The 14,382-nt window shown below is 30.9% G+C and overlaps 2 protein-coding genes across 2 annotated transcripts in view; one reads left to right on the top strand and one right to left on the bottom strand.

Moving 5' to 3' along the window:
- Window positions 1-4,349: 4,349 nt before the first annotated feature.
- LOC102668863 (low affinity sulfate transporter 3) lies at window positions 4,350-5,060 on the bottom strand. The gene is made up of 3 exons (XM_041015704.1): window positions 4,985-5,060; window positions 4,810-4,886; window positions 4,350-4,532 (listed from the first exon to the last, which is right to left on the bottom strand). The coding sequence occupies exons 1-3, from the start codon at window positions 4,989-4,991 to the stop codon at window positions 4,365-4,367; spliced, it is 252 nt and encodes an 83-aa protein (XP_040871638.1). The 5' UTR covers window positions 4,992-5,060; the 3' UTR covers window positions 4,350-4,364.
- A 6,915-nt stretch (window positions 5,061-11,975) lies between these two features.
- The window catches only part of IQD16 (protein IQ-DOMAIN 16), a 2,749-nt gene continuing 342 nt past the window's right edge, over window positions 11,976-14,382 (top strand). Inside the window, exons 1-4 of the mRNA XM_041015684.1 lie at window positions 11,976-12,590; window positions 12,826-13,292; window positions 13,558-13,767; window positions 13,869-14,382. The exon at window positions 13,869-14,382 is cut by the window's right edge and continues 342 nt beyond it. Coding sequence (XP_040871618.1) covers window positions 12,912-13,292; window positions 13,558-13,767; window positions 13,869-14,382 — 1,105 coding nt within the window. The 5' untranslated portion in view covers window positions 11,976-12,590; window positions 12,826-12,911. The remainder of the gene's footprint in view (window positions 12,591-12,825; window positions 13,293-13,557; window positions 13,768-13,868) is intronic.

Here is a 14,382-nt window from a genome sequence, read left to right as displayed (position 1 = left end):
TGGTACTGTGGACTGTGGTGTCTCTCGTGAGGAGCTGCCACAAGGACCCATAGTGATTCTTGTGTTACCTCTTTACCTCCTCTACTCAAGTTACACTATGCACAAAATTAATGTATTCATTTCAAATAATCATTTTTTCAGTTTTGTCATTGATGAAGAACCAAGTCTAAGAGTGATTTGTAAACACATTCTTTGATACTTTTATGGACAAAATTCAACTGATGAGAGCATTAGCATCCCCATGGTCATGAGTTAGAATGATAAATGAAAAAGGTTCTGTTCCAAAAGAGGCAGTTGTATGTATTAAGTTTTTTAGCAGAGCGTGCACGATGGCTGCATCCGTGAGTGACAGTCTATCAGACTTAGACTCACTCCTCGTATTTATTTCTTGAAAACTCGCCTACTCTATTTCCATCGCTCTCTCCACACCCACACTCTTTTATACGTTTTTAACATTTTTAAATAAAAATATTAGTAAAAAGTCAATTTTTTAAAAAATATATTCAATATTATACATTTTTTAAAATTCAACTTCATTTATAATCTTGGTGAAGTCAAACAAGAGACAATCTCATACTTGGCAAGTCTTAAATTCAAAGTCTCACTCGTATTTTTTACATATGGTAAAAAGAAATATTCTTTCATAAGTATTTTTTGAACTTGGAGGCACTATTTCCCTCCCTAAATTTATTTACCGCACACAAAAATTTCAACCAAATTTTAACAATACCACTTTAAAATTTAAATGCTAATTGAAGGGTGTTTTCCCAAAGTAATATAATTTGATTTAAAAACTATTAGTTTAATATAATTTCTAAAAAATTACTGATTGCATGTAAATCAAATTTTAGACGTCTATTTTTTAGGGATTAGACTTCTAATCTAAATAAGGTAAGTTGCATTTTTTCAATGCGAGTTATTAAATTAAATTTTTATATATTTAAGATACTATTATTAAATCAACTGGTACGGCTTATTTAAAAAAAATAAAAAAATTCATTCACTCATTCGTGTCATATATAATTTGTTAAATTATAATTTTGATATTTTTATTTTCTTAAATCTCTGTGGAGAGAATTATCCACACCCTATAACCTGAATCAACCGGTGCCTTTTTGCTCTAGCATATATAATGCCGCAATTAATGTTTCTCCCAATCTAGGGACAGTTTTGAAGGTTGTCAATTTGCATAGTTTCTAGCTGCCGGCTACAAGATCTGATCTAAAAGTGCCAGAACGAATTAGGGAGGTGTATAAGAAAATAGGCTTTTTACCAAATGGGATATATTTTTTATTTGGAAGCCGATTTCAAATTAGTATGAAAATGGAAGTAGGTTGTAAAATGTGTTATTACAACTTCTAACTATTATAACTTTTTATTTTTTTAATTGAAATTATAAATTTTTTTATGATTTTAGTTTTATTTTTTATGTTATTTATGACTTTAAAGTTATATATATATATATATATATATATATATATATATATATATATATTATCTCATGACTTTGAAGTGGTAAGGTTTTTTTTATGACTTTGAAGTCTTTTTTTTACCTTTAAATGTTTGTTTTAGAATTTTTTATTTATTTATATTTTCTTTTGTTTTGCCTTCATTTTTTTAAAATTATAAATAATTTTATTTAATTAATTATTAAATAAGTATTTTTAATTTTACTTGTGATTTGTTTTATTTAATATCTTGTATATATTTTTATATGATTTTATTCAATATGTTATATATATGTTTTTAATACTATTTTATTTGAAATATTTTATATAATTTTTAAATATTATTTTATTGAATATATTTTGTACATTTAAAATTTAAATAATTTTTAATAATATTATTGAATTTGATTTGTTTTGTAAATGAAATAAAAAAATAACATAATTTTTTTGAATATATTTTGTATATTTTAAATAATTAAATTTTAAAAAACTAAAATTTTAAAATACTTTATTACTAATATTAACTTATACTTTATGAAATAATATTATTTATTTTGTATACAAGAATTTACTATTAACAACATTTAATAATTTAATAATAAAAGTAGTTGTTAAATTAAAAATAACATAATACATTAACATAAAATGAACAATAAAAATTAAAGAGAAACATAAAAAATAGAAACTATATTATATTTATTTAATAATTAATTAAATAAAATTATTTACAATTTTTAATAAAATTAAAAGCAAAATAAAAGAAAATAAAATAAATAAAAAATTCTAGATCAAAAAGCTTTAATGGAAAAAAATGACTTGAAGGTCGTAAAATATATAAAAAAAAACTTATACTTCAAAGTTGTAAGATAAAAAAAAAATTATCGTAAATAAAAAAAATTAAACTTAAGTCATAAAAAATTTCATAACTTTAGTTAAAAAAGTAAAAAAAAAAAATCATAACATAGAATTCTAATTTAAAAGTCGTAATATCTATTATAATATATATTCATTTTTAATAATAATTTAAAATCAATGTCCAAATGAAAAATGGATAAAAAAAAAATATATCCCCATTTAGTAAAAAAGCTAAGAAAATCAAAACATAGAATCATTTTGCAAACGAGAAACAAATAAAGCTAAAGGAATGAACTGGCTATAGACAACATCATACTTCTGACGTGGCTACCCTTTTAGGCAACCGACCCAATCCTCTCAATATCTCTCGAACCACAACCACTTTCTTTGTCCCCTTCTCTAAATCTTAATTTTACCATCCATAAACTTTTTGTTTTCCGATCGACCGATGCCTAGCTTTGTTCGTGACTGTGATTACATATTCTCCCTAAATAAATAAAAAAATAATCAGCCTAAATAAATTAAATGAGTATATATAAACAGTAACAAAACCCATACACTCACATCTTCATAAATAATGTTAATATCTTGTAAAGATCTTAACGTTATATATTCTTAATAGTTTATGATAAAATAGTTATGTTTAACATCTTAAAAACAAAACAAAAATCTTAAAAAATAATAGTTATTCGATCTCAATTTTGTCACGAAGCAAAAAAAAATATATTCCATTTTCGTCTAGAATATGGATCATGAGTTCATCAACAACTAAGAAGTAAGAACCAACCAATCCATCATGATCTCCATGCATGCGGACCCTCCACATCATAACTGTCTCTACTCGAAAAATAAGCCTACATATAGCTCTGCCATGAAAGATACACACACAATATGTGGCTAGCCCACAGGAATGGCCTCTGTCCACCCTGAATATTCTTCTCTTTCACGATATAGGCAACCTATCAATATGTTCTAGCTAGCTAGAGGTATATGATAATATTATAAAGGGCTATTTTACCATCCAGTGGTTGAATCAATTACGTTGGCATCGTTCCAACTTAAATAGTATCTTAAGTTTCAATATTAAATATATAATTACATTAAATATTTAAAAGAAGAATTTTATAATGCATAATAATCATCTTGTTTAACTTAAGAAGAATTTCCTTCAATAAAGATAACCATGGCCTATAGAAAAAAAAACGGCTAAATTTTGATCATTTGCTCAACCAACTGTTGCCTTTTATATCTCAAGTTGGCTTGACATGTCCCCCTAACCCCTCACAAGTCACAAGGGTTGATCCTTTTGCTCCACGCGTGGGCTTCATGCAATTCCTAATGCTTTCATAGATGGCTATAACAAGATAGGGCTCACTTCCCACCCATCATTCTCTCCCACCTTTAAGTTCTACACTTGGCGGTGCCACACCCTTAATTTCTCAACTCGTCTTGGGTATCATATCAGTCATTCATGCATGCAATGTCCATTATACTCTATATGTTATTGGAGAACTCATATTGAATGATATGACGAAAATAATAATGTATACAAATAATGGATAGTATATTTAATTTACATCATAACTTCATAAGTTAGCTTCCACTTGGCGGGGCCACACACCCTTTTTCCACATATATGCATGGTTGTCTTTTACTTCCCTCCATTTCGTATGGTGTGAGAGGTACGATGGGTACATTGTAGAGGTTTTGATGAATGTGTATGGACAAGATTTTAAAATGCTTTTTCCTGCTGATGTTTTCTCAGGAATAAATGAGTTGAAAATAAGAAACTTCATTTAAAAAAAGAACTCTTAGTTACGTCCCACGGGCACAACACGATACCGAAGTTTTATTAATTTACAGAGTTAAATTGATGAAAAGGAGGCTGGAATGATATATCTTTATGAAGCAAAATATGAAACAAATTTGATTTTCACCAACTTTTCCAAATACGAGAAAATAAGATTATAAACCATTTCTGTAGAAATAGATTATAATATGAAAAGTAAATCCAGTCCAATCACACATTTAACCCGACCACTTTTTATAATTAAATGCAATTCACGAAAGTCTATATTTAGATAAGAAAAGCATAACCCACTTTTTATAATTAAATGCATCTACGGCTTCAGCAACAGTAAGGAAAACCCACTGCCTTCCGATTTTATCCACAAAATGTGCCACTTTGAGCTTGTGAATCACTAGCCACCTTGGGTTCACCATAGCCAACTGCAAAAACACATAGCAATAGCAAAACCGTTAGATTAGTTTTATAGGCTTGAGCAAACCACACCAACCATATAATTAGGTCCCAAAGACAAGAAATTAAGATTATCACAAGTTCATGGTCACAGTTAATCTCCACATGACATGAAATCAGTTTTTAATTTATGATTTCTTTTAATAAAACTCAATTACGTGTCAAATAAAGATTATTTGGAACCATGATAATCTCATATTATGTAATAGTTTCTCTCAAGATACATATTCGTGGCAGTATTCTCACTTGTACGCCACGCGAGAGCAACCTCTTGTGCAGTTCCTCCAGTATTAGAATCCCAGAAGTATCAACATTCATCAGGTCTATCAAAAGAGAATTGAGAAAGGGTCATTCATAAGGTTATATAATAAATTCCATGAAATGTTTAGCATTTATTAGTGTTATGAGTTCTGAGACTCACTGCTCATGTCTAAGATTACTGCTTGGACTCTTCCCTTAGCAAGCTCGTTTTCTTCTTCCGCGACCCATTTTAGTATTCTCCCCCCCCCCCCCCCCCCCAAAAAAAAAAAAAAGATTAAGATATAGGCCATTTGGCTGGAGAAACGAAGGGAGAAGAAAAGACCTTAAAAAAGTTTTTTTTTTTTTTCCCGGCCCATTTTTTTTTTTTTCCCCCCCCCCCCCCCCCCAAAAAAAAAAAAAAGATTAAGATATAGGCCATTGACTGAAGAAACGAAGGAAGAAGAAAAGAAAAAAAAAAAAAAAGACCGTCAAAGGAGGAGAGAGAGAAAGCAACAAGGTGGAGGCAAGGACACAAAAAAAACATGGAACCTGATTATCTCTTTTATTTTGTTAATCGGAACCTGAATATTTCTTTTTTCTGTTAATTAAAATTTTGAGTTTTTTTGCTAACGTGTAATTCCTTGTACAATTTGTTATAAAAATTGTTGTAAGTATATCATTTCTCAAAAAGAAAGTATGATTAGGGATAAAAAAAATTCAATCAAATCTCTCAACTCAATGAAAATTCTCAATTGGTAAGAGTCTTAATTTTTGTTTTGTCTGTAAAAATCAAATGAATATATTAAAAAATTTATAAAAATTCACTTATTTTATTAACGTTAATCAATCGAAGTAGACTCTACATATCACAAATAAAGTTGAATTTGTTAGAGGAAGCCTATTTTAACGAACTCTACCCTTTGGTGATTCATTAACTAAAAATAGGTATAAAAAAAAAATCTTTCTGACTTCACACAATATAATCATGTATTTATATAAATATGTCACTTCGAACTCAAATTACGCTAATTTTTAATTGGACTAATGCCACCTAGCATATCCGGATTCAGTCTTAGTTATTTGATTTGACTCACTAGAAAATAAAGACATATTCGCCCTTAATTTGGAATGAAATATTTTTCCTTATCCAAAGTCATCCATCCATCCCTAACACATCATGAAAATGGTGACATGACATAGAAGTCTATCGATCATGCTGGCATGCTGCTATGTACCATACCATCTACCCGAGCTCATGTATACCTCAACAAATAACAAAACATGCATCCACAATTCACGTGCCCTAACGTGACAACTGCATCGCGTTATCCACAAAGCCCATTATGATCTCAACCCAGGTGGGTTCACATGCAAAGTTTATTTTACTCATTCTAATTCCTAATACTTAAGTTGACATGCTCTCATAACTCAATCGATTACCCCAATATTTGAAAACATGATTAAATTATAAGAAAACAAAACCTTAAATTGTTCATCCAAAAGCATTTCATTGCATTAGTCTTTTAATAATATATAAAAAGTTTAATTAATTATTTGATTCTTATATTTGCACCAATTTTTCATTTTAGTTCTTGTACCTAATTAAAAAGGACTCCATTAATCTCCATTAATTTGCATCTTCTATTGTGGAACCATTTCCCAAGATTAAACCCTAAGATTCCAACCCCCTCCCCTCCCATCACTTACTAAAAGCTCATTTAAATAGGTTTAAAGCTATCAACACCTGGCATACATACTCGACAACACAATGCTAATATGTTCTTCAGAACTTTCAATCTTGTTTGTTTATTTATTTATTGAAATTTGGTTGTTTTTCTTTTATGATCGATGGGCGCAAAGGATATTACAGAAGTCATTATGATTGGATTAGTAATTAATGAGAAGTCTGCATAATTTGAATGAGATATTTAAAACTTAAGAATGGAAATATATTTCATAGGTTGTTGTGAGTCTATGATTTATCTCACATTAATTAGGCCTAGTTTGGATTAGTTAAGCCTATTTATTAAATCAATGATTTTTTAAAGCTTATTAAACTAAAAATGATAGATTTTGAATCATTCAAAAAAATCTTTTAGTCTTAATAAATTATCCTATTTATGTAGATAAAACAATATAATATTAATAGTAATAATATTATTACTATTACTAATTTTTAATGTAATATTTTATTATATTATTTTTTACTTATTTAAAGACGTAAATTAGTTACCTTGCATGTAAATTTAAGTCTTTTAACCTATTTAAAAGTAGTTTTTTAACTCCTTGAAAAAAGTTATACTATAAAAGTTAAATTTTAGATAAATTTACAAGATACACCTTAACAGTGATAATAATTATCAAAGAAACTTGTGTTACACTAATCTGAAACATACAAATACAGAGGACAAGGACACAGGAAGGCAAGACGCACGAGTGAGAAGGAAAAAGAAAGAAAGAATATATATAGGCAATGAAATTCGGTATGAAAATATGACTTATTGGTCGCCATTACTTGGAAAAGGGGAAAGAAAAATGGAATAATGTTTAGAGGTGGCGTTAATGGTGGGTGTACGGGAGAAAGTCATTTCATGGAATAATGTTAGGTTGTTCCTAAACAAAGAAAATATGGTCCTAATTGCCATTGCCGAGAGGGTGTTAGTTTATGGTGGGCAAGCAGTGTACCTATACTACCCCGTCTTGTCCAAATTGGAAATACAGAATTAAGGTCATCAATTCAATTCTCATACTCATATATATAGGTGGAACTAATAGCAGTGCTATGATGGGCGTGTAACCATACCATCTTTATCAAAAATGGAAAGGTGGAACTGGGAACAGTGCTATGATGACAACCACCTCGTGCAAATGACAACTGCTGGCGTGATAAACATATGAATTTGCGAGTATATGGTTTGTGTGACGAGAAAAATCCTATTCACTATGTGGTAACTTTTTTTCATTTTAGAGTTTTAAATGTCACAGGATATACTTCTTTGTTTCCTTAGGAGTCATAGGAATCTTGTTAACTTGTGTTGATAGGCTAAGTTGAAAGAATTATAACAGTAAAAGTTATTTACTAATGAAAATGATCGATTTAACAAACAAAATAAATATTTTTATAGCATTTGCTAACATAAACACACTTATATTTTAATAAGTGTGTTAACAACATCAATAATTTAGCTTGTTAATACACTTATATTAAAACAAATAAATATGTGCGTTAATAAATTCACACACACACACACATATATATATATATATATATATATATATATATATATATATATATATATATATATATAATATTTTTATTTGTTTCTAATTCATGAATGTTGAATTATTTTTCAATTTTAACCTTCGGGTTATGACTTGTTTTCAAGTAGGAGTGTTCATTGATTAAATTTTTTAAAATCCAATTCAAATCTAATTAAAAAGATTGGATAAAAGTGATTTGAATTTTTTTGAAACTGGTTTAAAATGGTTTTAAAATTGGTTTATGTTCAAAATCATTTTAGTTTTAAATCATATATCAATTTTTGACTTCAGCTAGGGTTGCTTTTAGCTAGAGTTTATGCAGACTCGTGAGAGTTTCATAGACTCGACTCCTAACTCAACTCGTAGACTCGTAAGAGTTTACTTCATTAAAAATAATAACAAAATATCTATAAATAACATACTAATTAAACATTTCAGTAATATAATAAAACAAAATAATAAATCATAAAGTTCATAATATTTAATTAACTAAGTCTAGTAATAATACATCACTACTAGATAATAATTTGAAGAGTTTATAATAGTGGTAGATCACTCTCATCGAGGGTTTGATGTTATTAGAGAATAAATGTTTGATATTATTAAAGGTAGGAATTTTGTATTTGAGAATAATACACTAAATGAAGATATATTGAATGCTATACAAAGAGAAAATAATAAAAAATGACTTACATTTTCGTCTAATTTTTTTAACTTGCTAACTCGGTGATAAACTCGAGAATCTATCGAGTTTACTTAGAGTTTATAGAGTTTTCCTAGAGTCTACTAAAAAAAGAGTTTACTCAAGAGTTAACTCACAGAGGACAAGTGAACTCGTAAATTCGTAAGAGTTAGCGAGTTAATTCGAGAGTTTGATAACCATGATTACAACTATTTTTGGTCGACTTTAACTAGGGTTATTTTCAGTGAACGAGACTATTTTTGGTCGAGGTCGGTTAGGGATTTTTGGTCATAATATTTTTGTTTGTCGACGTCAAATATGATTATTTTCTTGCTCACATATGCTGGGTTTTTTTAGTCAACAACAAACGAGATTATTTTTTGGTTGATACTGGCTAAGTTTTTTTTATCAAGGTTGGTTGATGATATTTTTTGGCCGATGTCGCCTAGGGTTTTTTGGTCAACATCGGCTAGGGCTATTTTTTCGGTTGGCATCGGCTAAGGTATTATCGACCAACATTGGTTGAGGCTATTATTGTGATATATTTTTCAACTAAAGTCAACCAGAGTTATTTTTTGTTGACGTTGGTTAGGGTTTTTCAGCCAACATAAGATGACGATATTTTATAGTCGACATCAATCAAAAAGCCCTAATCATTGTCAATTGAAAATAATCTTGGGCGATGTCAATCATAAAAATAGGTCTAACTGATGTCGACACAAAAATATCACTAATTGACCTAAAAAAAATCCTAGCCAACGTCAACAAAAAAAATCCTAGTTGATGCCGACAAAAATAGCCCCCACTAATGTTAGCCAAAAAATCCTAGCTGATGCTAGAAAAAAATCATCAATTGACATCGACAAAAAAAAAAAAAAAACTCTAACTGACATCAGTTTCAAAATAGCATTGGCCGATGTTAATTGAAACAAACCCTAGAGGATGTCCGTAAAGAACTAGTCTCGGTCGACATCAACTGCAAAAATCCTTAGTCAATGTCGATCAAAAAAGTCTCGGTCAATGTCAGTTGAAAAAATTATCAGTTGACATCGACCAAAAAAACTCACGATATCAACCGGTGTTGGTTGAAAAAATTGTGGATGACATTGGCAAAAAAAAAACCTCCACCAATGTCGATTGAAAAAAACCTTAACCAACACCATCCAAAAAATAATCTAGGGTGATGTCGGCCAAAAATTTGCTTTTGACCCATCTTGACCAAGGTTGTTTTCAAATAAATACTTTAAAATCTGAAAATCCAATAAAGTATCCAATCCATATCCAAATAATTGGATTGGCTTTAAAATCCAAAAAACTGAATTTGGATATAAAATCAATTCATTAAAATGGTTTAAAAGTGATTTAGATATGAACCGTTATAAATTAGCTTTATAAAATTGGATTATTTGAACACCCCTATTTTTAAGTCTACCAGCTAAGTTTGGTTCTCAAAGGACATTTTTTTCAAGGCTACAAGTTTATTTTTACTTTGATCATTTTGTTAACGGGCCTTTTTGTTTCTTTTCTTTCTTTATTTGTACATTGAGGGGTTTTTTTTCTTCCATATATAATATGATACATTATATTTACACACGGGCCTTTCTCTTTTTTTTTTTTTTGGTACGCCTTTTATCTTTTTTTTTTATTAGTCTCTTCGTTAATTGAACAATAGTTTTTTTTTTTTACTATTTGTGTTTTGAAATCGTATCAGTTAGTCCAAGTAGAAAATTAGTGGCTCGATAGTGTTCATTAGATCGTCGTAAATAAGTTTTTTTAGAGAATATTGTCGACTGTCGCAAATAAGTTAACAATCATGCTTGTAGCAAAGGCATTGTTGATTCCTTTGTGGAGATGATTAATTTTTTCACAACTTAATTAGTTTTATTAAATAATTTTGAATTCATGTATTATAATTTTTTAATTTTTGGGTTTGAAATTTCAATTATTCGACACTCAGTTTTCTCATCTCTGAAGAGGAAATTAATGAAATTATGAGTCGTTAGACAAGTTTCTGTTTTTAACATCATTTGCTTTGTAGATATATATTATTCTAGTTCATTCGTTACTTTGTAAACGTAAAAAATGTATTTGTGGAAGTGTATCATTTGTAAATATATGAAAGTAATTATGTGAATTGGTTATGTGAAAGTGGTTCCGTATTTGTTGGTTCTGGATAAGGGAAGTAGTGGCTTTCAATACACTAGAATTTAGAAAAATATATAATTTATTTGTTATATTTCATTTAATTTTTTAAAAACATTCCAATTTTTTTATAAATAATTTGCTTCTCAATTTTATTATTTTATCATCTTGATGCATTTTAAGATATACTGACAATAATTTATTTGAATTTTGAAAAAAATAATTAGCTTTGAATATATAAAAATGTCTATGGTGACATAGCAGGATTCGTAAATTCGATTCAAAATGATATAGTCAAAGCCGTATCTGAGTAGGATTTCCGTAAATGTTTCAATTTCTGAATTTCATGACCTCAACGTTGATTCTCTCCGGCTTTGTCAAAGCGACCAGCTAAGATTTTAGAACTATATATCGGAGAGAAAACTTTCAATTTTCAAGCACAAAATAATTTTATTCTTAAATTAATACGTAATTATTTTAGAGTTTAACTGCATGTAATTTTCTCTTAAATTTTTTTATGCATTTAATTAATCAGAAGTCATATTTAATATAATAACATGAGGATTTCTGATTGAATCACTATAATTTTTTATATGAATTATAATTATTTGTTGATATTATATTCCATCAAGTACTTTGATTTGAGAACTTGATAAAAATAAAATAAAATTGGCGGTAAGTAATTTGTTTGCACTTAGTAGGCATGAAATTTTACCCAAGATAATGAATGGCCTGAATTGCTGGAGTAGTATTTGATGGTATGCTTACTAGATTACAAAAGGCGCAATAATCGTAAATAGCGACGTGTTCAGGGAAATTTTGTTTTCATCTGGATCGTTCCAGTCAGCAAAGTACTGGAACCCCAGTACAGCTAAGTTTGTCTTTGTAATTTTGATTTTGAATACCCCTATAGTTTTTGATAATTTTATTTGGTAAATATAATTTAATGTTTTTAACAATTAACCACATTTAATCATGGATATTCCAAGCTTGTTTGCCACCGTAAAATATACTACTACATATTTAGTAGAGAGAGGACCCCATGATTTCTAAGTTGCAGAGAAACGACAGTAAAAACAAAGGGGGAGCTTGAATTTGTACACAAATAATTGAGGAAACAGTATAACGAAACAATGAAAGAGAAAAAGGGTGAAATAAAAAAAGAGAAAGGGTTGCAGAGAACAGCCTAGGTAGCTGTTGGGGTGAGGAAAAGAACAACATTAATTGAACTAAAAAGCTATCTTTTTATTGGCTCAGCTTCAACAGGGTTTCATGCAGAAGGAGGACGCATTATTATGATTATTATTATTCGGTTTCTTCTTACTAGTTGAAAGCTGAAGAGAGAGCTGAGAAAATATAGAATGAATGACACTGGTATCATTCATTGGCTAGGAGTTAAACCAAGAAGCAAAGGAGGGTAAAACAGTTGCAGAGCGCAGAGGAAGGTTTTGATCTGTGGTACAAGTTAGGGAATGCCTTCACGAGACACGAGTGTGTCAGATGTTTTGGGACACTGAGGTATCTTTCTTTTTGAGGATACGTCGCTCCAGAGGACAGATGAAGATAGAGATTTCACTATGGGGCTGTTCTGTGTTCTCTTCTTTGAATTGAACCTTCCCATCTCTTTCTTCTCACTTCCCCCCCCTTTTCCTTTTCCCACTTTTGAATTGCCTTTTCCTTTCCAGAATTTTATTCTACCAAGGTGGGTTTACCTTACTACTCCATCCATTTCTTTAATAATTTACTTTGCAATGTGAACCCCAACACCTCTTTTTATTTTATATTCCATTATTCTAATGTTGTTTCATTTTGCTTACCATGCCTCCTACTGCATGCATGTTCCAGATGCATGTTTTTGTCATGTAATGCAGATTTTCACGAGGCGGTTTTCTTGTGTCTTGAAAAACTGTGTCTGTGACTGAGTTTTTCTTTGGTAGGTTTCTTCACTTCACCGTTCCCACTTGCATTATTATTATTCAAAGACCCCAGTAGCAGCATTTGCATTTCCCTCACGCTGCACCCAATGGGCAGAGCCATAAGGTGGTTGAAGGGGTTGTTTGGGATAAGGACAGACAGAGAGCGCAAAGAGAATTCAAATCACTCAGACAGAGATTCCAGAGGTTTATGTCATAATCCAACCACAATTCCACCCAATATTTCACCTGCAGAGGCCGCTTGGTTGCAATCCTTCTACTCAGAAACTGAGAAGGAGCAGAACAAGCATGCTATTGCAGTTGCTGCAGCCACTGCAGCAGCCGCAGATGCTGCAGTGACTGCGGCTCAGGCTGCCGTGGCAGTGGTTAGACTAACCAGCCACGGCAATGGCAGAGACACCATGTTTGGTGGTGGTGGACAAGAAAGGTTGGCTGTTGTCAAGATTCAAACTTTCTTTAGAGGATACTTGGTAAGTTTGCCTTTCTCCAACTTCAGAGACAAAAAAGAACATGACCTTTTTTGGCAGAAATTGAACTAGTCAGATGCAAATTCTAGGCTTTTAATTAGCTTTCAGTTAGATTAGATATATAAATCATATAATTCTATAACATGTTCAGACCAAAGCTATTTTGATCAAAATATTTATTTATTATAAATTTTAATTATATAAAGATACTGATTCTATTCATATCAGCGATATTTTGATTTTGCTGTTCTTCGGTTTTTCTAAATAGGCAAGGAAGGCACTGAGAGCCTTAAAAGGATTGGTCAAGTTACAAGCACTTGTGAGAGGGTACTTGGTGCGGAAGCAAGCAGCAGCAACCCTGCATAGTATGCAGGCTCTAATTAGAGCTCAAGCAACAGTAAGGTCTAAGAAATCTCACGGACTCAGCAGCACAAAGAATGAAGCACATTTGTTTCAAACACAAGCACGAAGATCCATGGTACTGCAACAGAACATAGATTTTAGATTCCTGTCCCTTGTCCATTGTCATGTAAATTGCATAAATAGTTATCGTGATTAATGCTTTGGAGTGTTTTGCAGGAGAGATTTGATGACATAAAGAGTGAGTACATAGCTCCCATCCACAGCAGAAGGCTATCATCTTCTTTTGATGCCACAATGAATAATGCAAACAGTGTTGATGGGAGCCCCAAAATAGTGGAAGTGGACACTGGCAGTGGCAGGCCAAAGTCAAGGTCTCGCAGGAGCAACACCTCAATGTCAGATTTTGGCGATGACCCATCATTTCAGGCACTTCCTTCTCCTCTTCCATTTGCTCATTTGTCCATACCAAGCCACAGGAACTACCACGACTCAGAATGGGGCTTAACAAGAGAAGAGTGCAGATTCTCCACAGCGCAAAGCACTCCACGATTTACCAACTCTTGTAGCTGTGGATCTGTTGTTGTTGCACCTATGAGTATGACACCTAAAAGTGTTTGCACCGAGAACTTCTTCTATGGCCAGTATCACAATTTTCCAAACTACATGGCCAGCACTCAGTCTTTCAAGGCCAAATTGAGGTCTCATAGTGCTCCAAAGCAACGCCCCGATC

The sequence above is a fragment of the Glycine max genome, chromosome 5, assembly GCF_000004515.6.
Source record: "Glycine max cultivar Williams 82 chromosome 5, Glycine_max_v4.0, whole genome shotgun sequence".
Taxonomy (NCBI): Eukaryota; Viridiplantae; Streptophyta; class Magnoliopsida; order Fabales; family Fabaceae; genus Glycine; species Glycine max.
This window is presented reverse-complemented; position numbering and strand designations above follow the sequence as displayed.

What these genes read in the sequence shown, in the direction of transcription:
- LOC102668863 (XM_041015704.1), bottom strand. An exon ending in TGCTCTCGCGTGGCGTACAA is followed by an intron (nt 4,533 to 4,809) that starts GTGAGAATACTG and finishes GTGTTTTTGCAG; the next exon opens with TTGGCTATGGTGAACCCAAG.